Genomic DNA, 16,657 nt, shown 5'->3' on the forward strand with positions numbered 1-16,657 from the left:
TCCCGAGTCGTTACAGAGAACGCAGAGCTTCAACTGGAGGGAGTAACGTCGTTTGAGTGACAGGCCCATTTCCGGACGGGAAAGCGCATTGGCTGGCGCCGTTTCAGGAATGACGGGCAGCTCTGCGGAGATCTGCAGGGTCCCCTCGGGGAGTGACGCCCCAAGTGCCATGCCCAGGGGGCCCCGAAGAACTGGGCTCCGTGGGGGGGGGGTCTCACTGTGTGCCCCCTCACCCTCGTGACCTGGAAAGAACATACCACATCTAGACGTGCTGAAATCTAGTGCATGACACTCCTACTGCGTGCGATTTTGAGAAATGATTGCATTATGGGAGAATATGATTTATCGTAAGGTTTAGTCTTTTTTTTTTTCCTTTCTTTTTTTCTTTTTGCTTTTCAACGTTTCGTCTTTGGTAGCTTTCTATTTGCTTCAGACCAGTGGTCGGCAAACTCATTAGTCCACAGAGCCAAATACCAACAGTACAACGACTGAAATTCCTTTTGAGAGCCAAATTTTTTAAACTTAAACTATATAGGTAGGTGCATGGTTATTAACTTCATGAGGGTACTCCTCAGCTGGCCTTTGCTAAAAACTCGAGGGGCCAAAAAGCCGCATGTGGCTCGCGAGCCGCAGTTTGCCGACCACGGGTTTCAGGCCATATACTGCATTGAGAATGAGCCCGTGTGTTTAAACTATTTTTAATCATTTGAAAGTCGCTTGTTAACTTACCGTTGTATTGATTAGTTAAAATGTTGATAATGTAAGATTCTATATGTCTGTGCAACATTAATCAAGCATCAATAAAAGGGATATTTCAGGAAGTTGTGTGTGTTTTTTTTCTATCCAATTTCCTCTGGAAACAGCTTTTCATAAAGTCTTACCAGGTTAACTGTATTCCGTATTCTTAGCTTTTAACAGAAAATATTATAATATACTCAACCTGAAGGCCTGGGGACTATGACAGCATCTCACCCTGGCCTATTTTTTTATTTTATTTATTTATTTATTTATTTATTTTTTATATATTTAATTGATTTTAGAGAGAAAGGGAGAGGGAGAGAGAGATAGAAACATCAATGATGAGAGAGAATCATTGATTGGCTGCCTCCTGCACGCCCCACACTGGGGACCGAGCCCGCAACCCAGGCATGTGCCCTTGGCCGGTATCGAACCGGGGACCCTTCAGTCCACAGGCTGACACTCTACCACTGAGCCAAACCAGCCAGGGCTGGCCTATTTTTTTAAAATATGTTTTATTGATTTTTTACAAAGAGGAAGGGAGAGGGATAGAGAGTTAGAAACATCGATGAGAGAGAAACATCGACCAGCTGCCTCCTGCACACCCCCCATTGGGGATGTGCCTGCAACCAAGGCACATGCCCTTGACCGGAATCGAACCCGGGACCCTTCAGTCCGCAGGCCGACGCTCTATCCACTGAGTCACACCGGTTAGGGCTAGCCTATTTTTTAAATATATATTTTTATTGATTTCAGAGAGGGAGAGGGAGAGAGAGAGACATCCATGATGAGAGAGAATCATGGACCGGCTGCCTCCTGCACGCCCCCCACTGGGGATGGAGCCTGTAACCCGGGCCTGTGCCCTGACCGGGAATCGAACCGTGACCTCCTGGTTCATAGGTCGGCGCTCAACCACTGAGCCACACCGGCCAGGAAAGACCCCATTTCCAAATCAGGTCTCACTGTGGGAGTTAGAAAGTTTCAGGGGGTGTGGGGGGGCAGGAAGTGATACACTTCAACCCACAAAAGATGGAAATGATGGCAATGAGCATTCACAAGGAAACCCCCACATCATTCGTCATTAGGGGGGTTTCTTTGGGTTGGAAATGAAGATGCTAACTTTTCCTCTGTCTCCGGAAAATGCTCTCCACGCCTTAGACCCTACGTGGGCCTTATTGAAAGAAAAACCAACCAACAAAAATACCCGGCCCTGGCTGCGTAGCTCAGTCGGTTAGAACAACGTCCTGATACACCAAGGTTGCAGGTTCGATCCCCGCTCAGGGCACCTAGGAGAATCAACTGGTGGCCCTGGCCGGTGTGGCTCAGTGGATAGAGCGTCGGCCTGCGGACTGAAGGGTCCCAGGTCCGATTCCGGTCCAGGGCACATGCCCAGGTTGCGGGCTCGGTCTCCAATGTGGAGGGCAGGAGGCAGACGATCCATGATTCTCTCTCATCATGGATGTTTCTATCTCTCTCTCCCTCTCCCTTCCTCCCTGAGATCAATAAAAAAAAAAAAAAAAAGAATCAACCAATGAATGCATGAATGGATGGGACATCGGATCAACGTTTCTCTCTTTCCATCTCACTCCCTTCCTCTCTATGAAAAATTTTAAAAAATAAATATCTTTTAAAAAGAAGCCCTGGCCGGTGTTGCTCAGTGTGTAGAGCGTCGGCCTGCAGACTGAAGGGTCCCAGGTTTGATTCTGGCCAAGGGCACATGCCCGGGTTGCAGGCTCCAGTCCCCAGTGTGGGGCGTGCAGGAGGCGGCCGATCCACGATTCTCTCTCCTCATGGATGTTTCTCTCTCTCTATCCCTCTCCCTTCCGCTCAGAAATCAATAAATATATTTTTTTAAATATAAAAAGAAGGAAGAGCCCTGGCCGGTGTGGCTCAGTGGATAGAGCGTCGGCCTGCGGACGGAAGGGTCCCGGGTTCGATTCCGGTCAAGGGCACGTACCTGAGTTGCAGGCTCCTCCCCAGCCCGGGGCCCTGGTCGGGGCACGTGCAGGAGGCAACCCATCAATGTGTCTCTCTCCCATCGATGTTTCGCTCTCTCTCTCCCTCTCTCTCCCATTCTCCCTAAAAATCAATGGGAAAATATCCTTGGGGGAGGATTCACAACAACAAGAAAAATAAAATAAAAATCATGTTTAAAAAGAAAGTTAAAAAAAAAAAATAAAAGGAAGAAAGATGAATGCACATGTTTGGGACATTGGAGGTGTGTAACACAGTCTCAAAATGACTGCGAAATGAGCCCGGCCGGCGTGGCTCAGGGGTGGAGCGTCGACCTAGGAACCAGGAGGTCAGGGTTCGATTCCCGGTCAGGGCCCAGGCCCAGGTTGCAGGCTCCATCCCCAGTGTGGGACGTGCAGGAGGCGGCCGATCCATGATTCTCTCTCATCATGGATGTTTCTCTCTCTCTCTGCCTCTCCCTTCCTCTCTGACATCAATGAAAATACACACACACACACACACACACACACACACACACACACGGCGAGAGGACCCCAGGCTACCGCAACCCAAACCCACCACGCCCATGAGCCACCGGCCTCGGTAAGGATGCCGCGGATTCACAGAAGTTAATTTATTTCTGAGTCGCTCGAGGATCACGCCAGAGAGACCTTCCTCTCCTGCTGTAGGAGCAGCAGCAAAACACAGCGCGCAGCCATGTCCTGGGGATGAGACGAAATACATACAACCAGAGCCGACGGAAAGGAGCGACTTTATAGACAGAGGGGAGCCGGTACGACATCGTGTTACTCAGAAAAAAAAATATACACATGCCCACGTCTTTCTTACACACTGTACAACGTAAACTATCGCAGCTCGGAGACCTGGAAGGAGTATATACAGGGTATTTGTACACTCGGTCGCTCTTTTAACTTAAGAACCTTCAACCATCGCCCGGCCGGCGTGGCTCCGTGGTTGAGCGTCGACCCGTGAACCAGGAGGTCCCGGGTTCGATTCCCGCTCTGGGCACAGGCCCGGGGTTGCGGGCTCCATCCCCAGTGTGGGGTGTGCAGGAGGCAGCCGATCCAGATCAATGATTCTCTCCCTAGCTGGTGTACCTCCGTGGATAGAGCCTCAGACTGCAGACGGAAGGGTCCCGGGTTCGATTCCCACTCAGGGCACACGCCTGGGTTGCAGGCTCGCTCCCCAGTAGGGGGCGTGCAGGAGGCAGCCGATCCATGATTCTCTCTCATCATGGATGTTTCTATCTCTCTCTTCCTCTCCCTTCCTCTCTGAAATCAATACAAATATATTTAAAAAAATAAAATAAAATGAACTGTCAACAAGGAAGTGTGGACTGATGGCCAGTGACCTGTGGGCCGGTGTGTCCCCTGCACACACCCATCTGTCCCCATCAGCGCTCAGCACGGCGTGGCCAGGCCGGGGGGCGACAGGTGACCTGGTGCACGGAATAGCGGGGAGCCCAGGGGCCGTGTCCACAGACCGAGCCAGAGCCACTTACTTCCTGTGGCGGGGCATCGAAGGCCATAACTGGTGGAACAGAAGGGACGGAGGCCCATAAAAAGTCAGCTTTCGTCTGGCTCCGTGGTTGAGCATCGACCTAGGAACCAGGAGGTCCCGGTTCGATTCCCGGTCAGGGCACCTGCCCGGGATCCCCAGTAGGGGGCGTGCAGGAGGCAGCCGATGGATGATGATTCTCATCATGGATGTTTCTCTCTCTCTCTCTCTCCCTTCTTCTCTGAAATCAATAAAAAAAAAAAGATACATTTTTTAAAAATTTAGCTTTCGCCCAACCTGGTGGCTCCGTTGGGTGGAGCGTTGTTGGGTACCCAGAAAGGTGGCCGGTTCGATTCCCAGTCGGGGTGCATGCGAGAGGCATCCATGGGTTTACTCTCTCTCTCTCTCTCTCTCTCTCTCTCTCTCAAATCAATAACTGTATTCCGGATTGAGGATTAAAAAATAAAATCAGCTTTAGGATTCATAAATGAATGCTCGTCCCACATCACTTCAGTAGCAAGTCAACACCCACCCTGACACTGCCACTCCCCCCAGCCTCTGCCTCAGTCTAAACTCAGCCCAACTCCCGCCTCCCCCGGCCCTCACCCGAGGGCCCACCGCCAACGCTGGCCTGCACCCTCGCTCAGCTCCCGTCCTCACCCAACCCAATCCTGGAGCTAAAACCCAACCCTCCACGTGTCCACCACCCCCTCACGCGAACCCCCGTCCTGACTGAACCCTCATCCACGGGGGACGCACGGAAACACCAGTTCCGACAAAAAACAACAACACAATCATTGAGTATCAACGACTTTTCCCCCCCCAACGATCCTAGTTAGATGACTTTCTTATTTCCCCCCAATAAAAACCCTCAGGAATTTCACGTCCTGCATACATTCGGTCTCCTAAGGCCTTGATTTTTTCCGGATTGTGTGCAAGAACGTAGCGCTCGGAAAAAAAAAAAATATTGCATTCACAGCCCTCGGTGCGTGCGTTGACTTAATTCAAAATCAGTAGAAACTGAGTTCCCTTCTCCTCCGGTTTCCAAGATGCGGCGTGCGGTCACAGATGGATCTCCGTCCTCGTCGGCCGCGGGTTCTCTGAGAGCGAGGACGGCCCTGGGACCAGCTCGCGCCCAGGGCCTGGCCGGCGTGACCGTGACAGACTCCGCGTCAGGATCCGTAAGAACGACGTTAGCGCCAACATGGCCACAAGTACTGACCAGAGGTCACAACCTGCAAACGCCCGATGCACCTGCCGACGCCCTGACTCTCGAGAGACGGGGAAGCCCTGGGCCCCCGCGTCTCCCCGAGTCTCGAGGATGCCCGACGCTACACCAGCCTCGCCCCGTGGACCCAGGGGTCGGTCCCGGGTTCGATTCCCGGTCGGGGCACATCCCCGGGAGCAGCCGCGGGTGACCTTGGGGGTTGCAGGGTTGGAAGGACGCGGTCCCGCGGGCATGGCACGGCGGCGGGGGTGTTTGGGTTGGGGCTGGACTATCTATCGGACCGACTCAGCTGGAAGGCGACAACGGCCGTGGAAAATGACGGGACAAAACGTTATCAGAGGGGACTGAGCACGGGCCTGGGTTTCATGGCAGAATCGAGAGCTTTGTGTTTTGTGTGTGTGTTTTTTTTTTTTTTAAGAAATACATATTTTGGCCCGGCCCGGCGTGGCTCAGTGGTTGAGCATCAACCTGTGAACCAGGAGGTCTCGGTTCGATTCCCGGTCAGGGCACATGCCCAGGATCCCCAGTAGGGGTCGTGCAGGAGGCAGCTGACCCATGATTCTCTCTCCTCATGGATGTTTCTCTCTCCTCATTGATGTTTCTCTCTCTCCCCCTCTCCCTGCCTCTCTGAAATCAATACAAATCTATTTTTAAAAATGTTAACAGCCGAAACCGGTGTGGCTCAGTGGATAGAGCGTCGGCCTGCGGACTCAGGGGTCCCGGGTTCGATTCCGGTCAAGGGCATGTACCTTGGTTGCGGGCACATCCCCAGTAGGGGGTGTGCAGGAGGCAGCTGATCGATGTTTCTCTCTCATCGATGTTTCTAGCTCTCTCTCCCTCTCCCTTCCTCTCTGTAAAAAATCAATAAAATATATTTTTTAAAAATGTTAACAGCGGTGACTGCGCATTGGATGGTGGAATTTAGAGGTTTGTGGGGTGTTTTTTTTTTTTTTTTTAGAGAAATACGCGTTCCGGAACCAGCGACTCGGGCGAGGCATGGGCTTTGACGTTCCCGTTTCGTCGCCTCAGCAGCATCGGACGCCTGCCGCGGGTCACCCCGCGAGGCACGGCGGGGGCACCTCTCTCCGCAGAGTCCCAGCGAGCAGACACGGGCGCTTCACACACGTGCAGTCGTCAGTGGAGTCTGCGCAGGTTCCTGCGAACAGGACAGCAAAACGAACCCGTAAAACCACACGCCCGTCGCACGCCACTCGCGAGAGACCGGGTTAAAAAGCAATGGATTCGCCCGGCCGGTGTGGCTCCGTGGCTGAGCGTCGACCTAGGAACCAGGAGGCCACGGTTCGATTCCCGGTCAGGGCACTGGCCCGGGTTGCGGGCTGGATCCCCAGTGGGGGGCGTGCAGGAGGCAGCCGGTCCATGATTCTCGCTCATCTATTTTTATTTTATTTTTTATTTTTTTACTAGTAGTCCTGCACACGAGTCCGGGCCCCAGTAGCTCTCCGCGGGGCCTGGCTGTTCCGCGCCCGCTGCCCAGAGGCTCTCCGCGGTTGGGCGCAGAATGCTTGCCTTGTCGCCGGGGCGACGAAGCAAGCATTCCGCCAGGCTGCGCATGCTGCCTGCTCTCAGCGGCCGCCCCCGCTCCCCGCCCTGGGACTGGGGGACTCTGGCAGGGCTGAGAGGACTGGGCACTGCCATTTGTGGCCATGGGCGCCGCCATCTTTTTGACGGAGTGACGGCTAATTTGCATATTACCCTTTTATTAGATGGGATTTATTTTTTACTGATTTCAGAGAGGAAGGGAGGGAGAGGGAGAGAGAGAGATAGAAACATCCATGATGAGCGAGAATCATGGATCGGCTGCCTCCTGCACGGCCCCCTACTGGGAATCAAGCCTGCAACCCGGGCATATGCCCTTGACCAGAATCGAACCCGGGACCCTTCAGTCTGCAGGCCGACGCTCTATCCACTGAGCCGCACCAGCGAAGGCCTCTCTCATCATTGACGTGTCTGTCTCTCTCTCTCTCCATCTCCCTCCCTTTCTGAAATCAATAAAAATGCAATTTTTAGAAAAAGAACACTGAGTCCTAGCCGGTGTGGCTCAGTGGATAGAGCGTCGGCCTGGGGACCAAAGGGTCCTGGGTTCGATCCCGGTCAAGGGCATGCACCTCGGCTGCAGGCTCCTCCCCAACCTGGGCCCTGGTCTGGCGCGTGCAGGAGGCAACCCATCGATGTGTCTCTCTCACATCGATGTTTCTGTCTCTCCCTCTCTCTTCCCCTCTCCCTAAAAATCCATGGGAACATATCCTCAGGTGAGGATTAACCAAAACCAAACAAATTAAAACACACACACACACAAAAAAACCCATAAAGCACACTGAGTTGCACCCATCCAAGCAGCTCATCTCCGGATGTCCCCAGATCCCACATCCCTTCCCGCTGAGCCCTCAGCCATGTCCCTGACGAGGTCGGCCCCAGGAGGGTCTGGCTTGACGGGGTTTGGGGAGCCAGTCCTGATACCTGGGAGGGGTGAGCAGGGTCACAGGAGGGCCCAGCACAGGGCCGCCAGGACGCCGGCTTCTGGCTCTGCAGGCAGTGCCTCTCGGCCAGCGGCGCGCAGCTGCTCGCGTGCACACAGTCCACCCTGCGGGTCTGGACGCCCCGGCCGCAGGCCGCCGAGCAGGGCCGCCAGGGGCCGGGGCGCCAGCATGCGGCACAGGCCCCCGCCGAGCAGTTCCTCCCAGAGGCGGATCTGAAGTGGAAACAAAGAAACAAAAAAAAAAACATGGAAAACAGAAAAGCAGGTGTCACTTCTTGCTGGGGTCAAGCCTTCCATAGCACTACAATTACTTTTCTTTTTATTTTTTTAAATATATTTTTAGTAGAGGCCCAGTGCACGAAATTCGTGCACAGGTAGGGTCCCTCGGCCTGGCCGGCGATCAGGGCTGATCGGGGCCTTCCGGCTGCCGGCTGGGGCCTTTCTTGGTTCTGTTGTCGCCCCCTGGTGGTCAGCGCACATCATAGCGAGCGATCAAACTTCCAGTCTCCCGGTCAAACTCCCGTGGGGACAATTTGCATATTAGCCTTTTATATAGATAGATTGATTTTAGAGAGGAAGGTAGAGGGAGAGAGAGAAACATCCATGATGAGCGAGAATCATGGATCAGCTGCCTCCTGCACGCCCCCTACTGGGGATAAAGCCTGCAACCCTGGGCATGTGCCCTGACCTGGAATCGAACCGTGACCTCCTGGTTCACAGGCCGACACTCCACCAATGAGCCACGCCGGCCGGGCACAACAAACTGTTTATAGAGCCAGCAACCCAGGCATGTGCCCTTGACCGGAATCGAACCCGGGACCCTTCGGTCCGCAGGCCGGCGCTCTGCCCACTGAGCCACACCGGTAATTTAGTATCCAAACGAACAGGGCAGTCCACTCATTTCCTTATCTGAAACCTGTCCTACAAGAATAGGAGCCGTTTTGTAGAAAGATGCGTTCCAGATGTGGACTTGAAGCATCTGTGTGTCATGCCCAGAACCTTCCACACCATCACACGTCCCTCGCCATGGAAGGAGGAGATGATGCAGCCCAATGACACAGCATAAACTGGATCCTAGGTCTGTTGGGGGGGGGCGGGGGGGAATGTGGATAATGTATAAGTCGAAGATGCAAGTTCCCGGAAAACATGTCTGGTATGCTAGCGACCCCCCCCCATCCCCCACCCCACGCTGTGGCTTTGGGTTATAAATCCGTCTTAAAAAACTTCTGCCAGGCACACATCGGTCTGTGTGTGGTCTCCATCTTCCCGGCAAAACAGGAAATGGGGCTGTCTGTTGAGAAAGGGGAGGGGGGGGGGGGGGGGGCCGGTGGGCGGCTGTTCCAAGCATCTTCCGTTCGGGGAGACAGTTCTGGCTGCAACTGTGTGTGGGGAACAGAAGTGGGCGGGCTGGACGCTGCCAAACCTCGGGGAAAGCTCCGGCTGCTCCCGGAGCCCAAGGTCAAGGTCGTCTCGTTTTCTCCAGCAAGGAGACTTCGATGTGGCCCCACGGGGTGTGGCTCAGGGGAAAGAGCGTCGGCCTGCGGACTGAAGGGTCCCGGGTTCGATTCTGGTCAAGGGCACGTGCCCAGGTTGTGGGCTTGATCCCCAGTGGGGGGCGTGCAGGAGGCAGCCCATCCATGATTCTCTCTCATCACGGATGTTTCTCTCTCTCTCCCTCCCTCTCCCTTCCTCTCTGACATCCATAAAAATCTACAATAATAAAAGTGTAATATGGTAATTATACTGGACAGCCAAACAACCTTCCGGACGTCCTTCTGGATGATCTTCAGGATGAAGCCGCAGTGTCAGGGGCCAAGGCAGAGGCGGTTAGGGGTGATTAGGCAGGCAGGCGAGCAGTTAGGGGCGATCAGGCAGGCAGGCAAGCAGTTAGGGGTGACCAGGCAGGCAGGCAGAGGTGGTTAGGGGCGATCAGGCAGGCAGGCAAGCAGTTAGGGGCTATCAGGCAGGCAGGCAGAGGGGTTAGGGGCGATCAGGCAGGCAGGCGAGCGGTTAGGGGCTATCAGGCAGGCAGGCAGAGGGGTTAGGGGCTATCAGGCAGGCAAGCAGAGGTGGTTAGGGGCAATCAGGCAGGCAGGCAGAGGTGGTTAGGGGCGATCAGGCAGGCAGGCAGAGGGGTTAGGGGCGATCAGGCAGGCAGGCAAGCAGTTAGGGGCTATCAGGCAGGCAGGCAGAGGGGTTAGGGGTGATCAGGCAGGCAGGCGAGCGGTTAGTGGCTATCAGGCAGGCAGGCAGAGGGGTTAGGGGCAATCAGGCAGGCAAGCAGAGGTGGTTAGGGGTGATCAGGCAGGCAGAGTGGTTAGGGGCGATCAGGCAGGCAGGCAAGCAGTTAGGGGCAATCAGGCTGGCAGGCAGAGGTGGTTAGGGGTGATCAGGCAGGCAAGCAGAGGTGGTTAGGGGCGATCAGGCAGGCAGGCAGGAGAGCAGTTAGGAGCCAGCGGTCCTGGATTGTGAGGGATGTCACACTGCCAGTGTAGGCCCAATCCCGTCAGACACCCCTCCGAGGGGTCCCGGATTGCGAGAGGGTGCAGGCCGGGCTGAGGGACCTCCTCCCTGTGCACGAATTTCGTGCATCAGGCCTCTAGTATATTTATATAAAAAAAAAAAAACACAAGAAAAGACAAACTCGAGCCCTGGCCAGTGTGGCTCAGTTGAGTGGAGCGTTGTCCCGTCCACCAAAAGGTGGCGGGTTCTGTTCCCAGTCGGAGCACATCCCTGGGTTCCAGGTTCGATCCCAAGTCGGGGCGCCTGTGGGAGGCAACTGATGGATGTTTCTCTCTCTCTCCCTCTCCCTTCCTCTTTCTAAAAATCAATTTTAAAAACAAGACAGAGAACTCTAAATTGCCCCCCTCGTGCCCCCTCTCGGCTCTCTCCTCACGTTCCCCTGGCTGGGGCTCACCCCTCTGAGATGGTGGGGACACCAGGTAGAAGGACCCTGGGTCTCGGGGTGACTTAGAGAGCAAAGCTCTTTGCCCCCAAACCGCTGAGCAGGTCAGACTTTTCGACAAGAGAAAAGCAAACTCCTATCTTGTTGTTTTGTTTTTCTAAAATATACATATTTTTTATTTCAGGAGGAAGGGAGAGGGAGGTAGAGATAGAAACATCCACGATGAGAGAGATTCCTGGATCGGCCGCCTCCTGCACGCCCCACACTGGCGATCGAGCCCACAACCCGCGCATGTGCCCTTGACCTGAATCGAACCCGGGACCCTTCAGTCCCCAGGCCGACGCTCTATCCACTGCGCCACACCAGCCAGGGCCAAACTCCTATCTTGTTTAAGCCCCTGAACAAGGTAAGTTTACTTTATTCCCTGCCAAACCTACTCAAACTGGTTTCTCAACAGAGGGATAGAGTAGTTCGTTGAAAACATTAGAAGACTGAATCTGTAAACCTAAATGAAATATAGGCTTGAGTCACTTTGTATATTGAGCAAAAAATAAAAAAAAAAGAAGAAGAAGAAAACCTGTCTATCTGTCTATTCTCAATACATCTCTTTTTTTTCTTCGTTGGGTGTTTCTATCTGTATGTCTAACATCCAAATAATGTGTCCTTAGCCGGCCAGTGTGGCTCAGTGATCGACCTTGGAACCAGGCAATCACAGTTCAATTCCCGGTCAGGGCACCTGCCCCGGGTTGCGGCCTCGATCCCCAGTGGGGGGCGTGCAGGAGGCAGCCAATCAGTGATTCTCTCTCCTCATGGATGTTTCTCTCTTTCTCTTCCTCTCCCTTCCTCTCTGAGATCAATAAAAATATATCTAAGAAAACCACACAAAAAATAATGTGTGATTATCAATAGTATACATCTATTCCTATTTCAGCATAACGCGTATTATTAAGGACTAGTGGCCCGGTGCATGAAATTCGTGTATGGGGGCAGGGGGGGGGTGTCCCTCAGCCTGGCCTGCACCCTCTACAATCTGGGACCCCTTGGGGGATGTCTGACTGCCAGTTTAGGACATCCCTCTCACAATCGGGGACTGCTGGTTCCTAACCATTTGCCTGCCAATCTGCTCGCCCCCAACAACCCCCCATGTTGGCCTTCTCACCTCCAACTGCACCCCCCTTGCTGGCCTGCTTGCCCCCAACTGCCCCACACCCCCGCCGGCCTGATCACCTCCAACTGCCTCCCCCCTGATGGCCTGATCACCCCAACTGGCCCCCCTGCTGGCCTGATCACCTCCAACTGCCCCCCCCATGCCAGCCAGCTCACCCCCAACTGCCCCCCCCATGCTAGCCTGCTCTCCCCCAACTGCCCCCCCGCCGCCGGCCTGATCACCTCCAACTGCCCTCCCCTAACTGCCTCTGCTCAGCCGTGCCACCATGGCTTTGTCTGGAAGGACGTCCGGTGTTGGGAGCGGTTATAGGGTTAAGCCTCGGGCTGACCTGCTGGCAAAGCCGCAAACAAGTCCCAGTTTGGAGGGCACAGCCCTCTACGCATAATTAAGCTTGATCTTGTGACTGCTCCCTAGATCCTTCCTGGGAAGCTAACGGGCTGTGGGAGGGGCAGCAAGTGCTGCCAAAACAAGTGAAACTCACAACAACATTGTAAACTACCTTGTTTGCCCCTGACTATAGATAAAGCCTCAGCTTTGCAGTCTGGATCTGTTCTGTGGCCTCAGCCAGGCACAGAAGATCCACCTAGACCCAGCTTTTTCTCTTTGTCTGTCTTTTCTTCATCCTTTGCCGGCCCTCCCTCAGGCTCGCCGAACCCTTGGCTGTGCTGGCGCGGCTCAGTCCAGAAGGTCTAATTGGCATATTACCCTTTTATTAGTGTAGATGTCACTACGAGAGATCATGGTTTACTAGGAGTCGGCCGTGACGAGAGGGGTCAGACAGGTGTCCGTCACTGCGGGGGGAGGGGGGCGGGGCCAATACCTCCTGTCTTCACAGTGGGGGTCGGAGTTGTTGTGTGGACAGAGGACGGGACGCAGCTGTATCCTCACTGCGCGACCCAGGCAGCGTCCGGGACACTGGAACAAAGCACAGGGCAGTGAGCTCGAGCAGCTGCCCCCAGGCCAGAAGGGGGTTGTGCCCGAACACCCGCACCCCCCCACCCCCCACGACACCTTGACCTTGGACCTCTGGCCTCCGGGACTGAGTGCAAACCAGTATCTGCAGTCGAAAGGTGCTCAGTCTGTCCTATGTTGCTATGGCAACCCTAGCAGGCCACTTCAGGCCCCTTCCCATTATTTTAAACATTTTTGGGCAAAGATTTCTATTATAATATTGCCCGGCCGGCGTGGCTCCGTGGTTGAGTGTGGACCTGTGAACCAGGAGGTCACCGTTCGATTGCCGGTCAGGGCACATGCCCGGGTTGGGGGCTGGATCCCCAGTGTGGGGCGTGCAGGAGGCAGCCGATCCATGATTCTCTCTCATCATGGATGTTTCTACCTCTCTCTCTCTCTTCTCTCTGAAATCAATAAAAAAATATATAAAAAAACTAATAGCCCTAGCTGGTTTGGCTCAGTGGATAGAGCGTTGGCCTGTGGACTGAAGGGTGCCGGGTTCGATTCCGGTCACGGGCACGTACCACGGTTGCAGGCTCCTCCCCAGCCCAGGCCTTCATCTGGGTACGGGCAGGAGGCAACCAATCGATGTGTCTCTCTCTCTCTCACATCAATGTTCCTCTCTGTCTCTCCCTCTCTCCTCCACTCTCCCTAAAAATCAATGGAAAAATACCCTCAGGTGAGGATTAACAAATAATAATAATAATAATAAAGTCATTAATAAAGACCTGTACAAAGTCACAGACCTGGATCAGAGACTTACAAAAAGAAAGAAAAAGAAACATTTAAAAAATCGACTAGAGCCCTGGCCAGTTTGGCTCAGTGGATAGAGCGTCGGCCTGCGGACTGAAGGGTCCTGGGTTCAATTCCCGGTCAGGGCACATGCCTGGATTGGGGGCTCGATCCCCAGTGGGGGGTGTGCAGGAGGCAGCTGACCCATGATTCTTTTTTTTTTTTATAATATATTTTATTGATTTTTTACAGAGAGGAAGGGAGAGGGAGAGAGAGTTAGAAACATCGATGAGAGAGAAACATCCATCAGCTGCCTCCTGCACACTCCCCGACTGGGGATGTGCCCGCAACCAAGGTCCATGCCCTTGACCGCAATCGAACCTGGGACCTTTCAGGCTGCAGGCCGACGCTCTACCCACTGAGCCAAACCGGTTTCGGCCCATGATTCTCTCTCATCATTGATATCTCTCTCTCTCTCTCTCTCTCTCTCCTCTCCCCCTTCATCTCTGACATCAATCTATATATATAAAAGCCTAAGTGACCATCACAACTGGACGGATGACGGAACAGGTTGCATGGGGCGACCAAATTGGCAGGGGGGTTAGTGAGGGGCGACCAAACAACTGAACAGCAGGCTGTGTGTGGCAACCAGGCTGGTGGGGGTCGGGGGGCACGTGAGGGGTGACCAGGCCAGCAGGAGGGCAGTTGGTGGCAACCAGGCCAGCGGGGAGGGGCAGTTAGGGGCGATCAGGCTGGCCGGGGGGGGGGGGGGGGGGCGGCAGTTGGAGCCGACCAGGCCGGCGGAGGGGGGCAGTAAGAGGCGACCAGGCAGGCAGGCAAGCAGTTTGGAGCCAGCGGTCCCGGATTGTGAGAGGGATGTCCGACTGCCCGTCTAGGACATCCCCCAGCAGTCGGACATTCCTCGAGGGGTCCCCGATTGGAGAGGGTGCAGGCTGGGCTGAGGGGACCCCCTCCCCCGAGGCCTCTAGTGAAAATATATTTTTAAAAATCGACCAGCAGCAAGGCGACAGGAGAACCGTGGGAACAGGGGCAGGGAAGCCTCACCTGGTGGCCCGAACACGGTCTCCTCCCCGGAGGCCGCTCGTCCGGGTCGCAGGCCCCCGCGGGCATCACCCACGCCGTGCCGCTGGCCTTGGTGCGTTGGCACGTCACCCGCCGCACGCGGGACCCCTTCCCGGAGGAGGCGGAGCACTCGGACCACGGGCTCGCGGACCACCTGCCGACGACGGAAACTCCAGGAGCTCAGCGGGGACAGGCCCGGCGGATGGGGGAGGGGGGCTCCCTACGGGGGCGCCAGTCCATGCCTCCAGGGGCAGGCCCGGCAGCTCAGGGGATGCCCGCCTTATTCCCACACTTCCCTCTGCTCAGGGGGCCGCAGAGCGGCCTGGACCGCCACCCCCCGGCTGTCCCGCTGTGGCCTCCAGAGGACAGAGCGAGGGCCATATTGGGTGGACGTGTCCGACCGGATTTCGACTCACTGAAGAGGAGGAAGAAAACGTGCATCTGAATCCTCCCCCGAGGATATTTTTCCCACTGATTTTTAGAGAGGGTGGAAGGGAGAGGGAGAGACAGAGAGAGAAACATGGATGTGAGAGAGACACATTGATCGGTTGCCTCCTGCACGAGCCCCGACCAGGGCCAGGGATCGAGCCCGCAACCGAGGTACATGCCCTTGACCGGAATCGAACCCTGGACCCTTCAGTCCGCAGGCCGACGCTCTATCCACTGAGCCACACCGGCCAGGGTGGGGGAAAATATTTTCAAAGCGCATACGTGCTGTTTGCTCTTCACACGTGGCCTTATGCAATTCTCACCGTCTTCCCATTCTTCCTTTTTATTTTTTTAAAAATATATTTCATTGATTTTTTTTACAGAGAGGAAGGGAGAGGGAGTTAGAAACATCGATGAGAGAGAAACATCGATCAGCTGCCTCCTGCACGCCCCCCACTGGGGATGTGCCCGCATCCAAGGTACATGCCCTTGACCAGAATCGAACCCGGGACCCTTGAGTCCGCAGGCCGACGCTCTGTCCACTGAGCCACACCGGTCAGGGCTTCCCATTCTCGTGGGAGGAAACCAGCCCCCATGGAGTTGAATAACTTGTCCGTGGTCGTGTAACTACGAAGCCAACAGCACTGGGACTGGATGCTAGACTTGCCTGACCCTAAAGGTCACACTTTTGTAAAAATTTATTTCATTTTTTAAAATGTATTTTTATTGATGTCAGAGAGGAAGGGAGAGGGAGAGAGAGAGAAACATCCATGATGAGAGAGAATCGTGGATCGGCTGCCTCCTGCACGCCCCACACTGGGGATGGAGCCTGGAACCCGGGCCTGTGCCCTGACCGGGAATCGAACCCGTAACCTCTTGGTTCCCGGGTCGACGCTAACCGCTGAGCCACACTGGCCGGGCCCTGCTAAAGACGTCTTAGTGGCGGGGCGAGGAAGTCCAGCAGAACGCCGGTCCCCGATGAGGGCGGAACGATGGGGTGTGGGGGGGGGAGTACCTGGGCGGGCAGTCCCGGCGGGGACAGGGCTGGGAGCGGGCCGGCGGCCTCCGGAGGTGCCCGCACAGGGCCTCGCTCACGTCCTGCCCGCCCGCCGCCACGCACCGGAGTTTCTGCACGCGGGCTCCCGAGCGGCCGCAGGTGGCGGGACATGGTGTCCAGTTCCCCGGCCTCCACGCGGGCTCTGTGGGGGGAAGGATGAGAGGTGACGCTGCCTGCAGGACCCGGCCACGGTCCGCCCCCCAGCTGTCCCACTGAGCGGGCTGGACCCCCCGCCAGCTGTCCCACTGAGCGGCCTGGACACCCCCCCAGCTGTTCCACTGAGCAGCCTGGACCCCCCCCCAGCTGTCCCACTGAGCGGCCTGGACCCCCCCCCAGCTGTTCCACTGAGCGGCCTGGACCCCCCACCAGCTGTCCCACTGAGCGGCCTGGACCCCCCC

General features: G+C 55.4%; 1 protein-coding gene across 1 annotated transcript in view; it reads right to left on the minus strand.

Moving 5' to 3' along the window:
- Positions 1 to 6,382: 6,382 nt before the first annotated feature.
- ADAMTSL3 (ADAMTS like 3) overlaps positions 6,383 to 16,657 on the minus strand; it is a 140,689-nt gene continuing 130,414 nt past the window's right edge. The window contains exons 28-32 of the mRNA XM_054713175.1: positions 16,218 to 16,401; positions 14,720 to 14,927; positions 12,828 to 12,922; positions 7,916 to 8,147; positions 6,383 to 6,593 (exon numbers count right to left, since the gene is read on the minus strand). Coding sequence (XP_054569150.1) covers positions 6,555 to 6,593; positions 7,916 to 8,147; positions 12,828 to 12,922; positions 14,720 to 14,927; positions 16,218 to 16,401 — 758 coding nt within the window. The 3' untranslated portion in view covers positions 6,383 to 6,554. The remainder of the gene's footprint in view (positions 6,594 to 7,915; positions 8,148 to 12,827; positions 12,923 to 14,719; positions 14,928 to 16,217; positions 16,402 to 16,657) is intronic.

This window comes from Eptesicus fuscus, chromosome 25 (genome assembly GCF_027574615.1).
Source record: "Eptesicus fuscus isolate TK198812 chromosome 25, DD_ASM_mEF_20220401, whole genome shotgun sequence".
NCBI classification, from domain to species: Eukaryota; Metazoa; Chordata; class Mammalia; order Chiroptera; family Vespertilionidae; genus Eptesicus; species Eptesicus fuscus.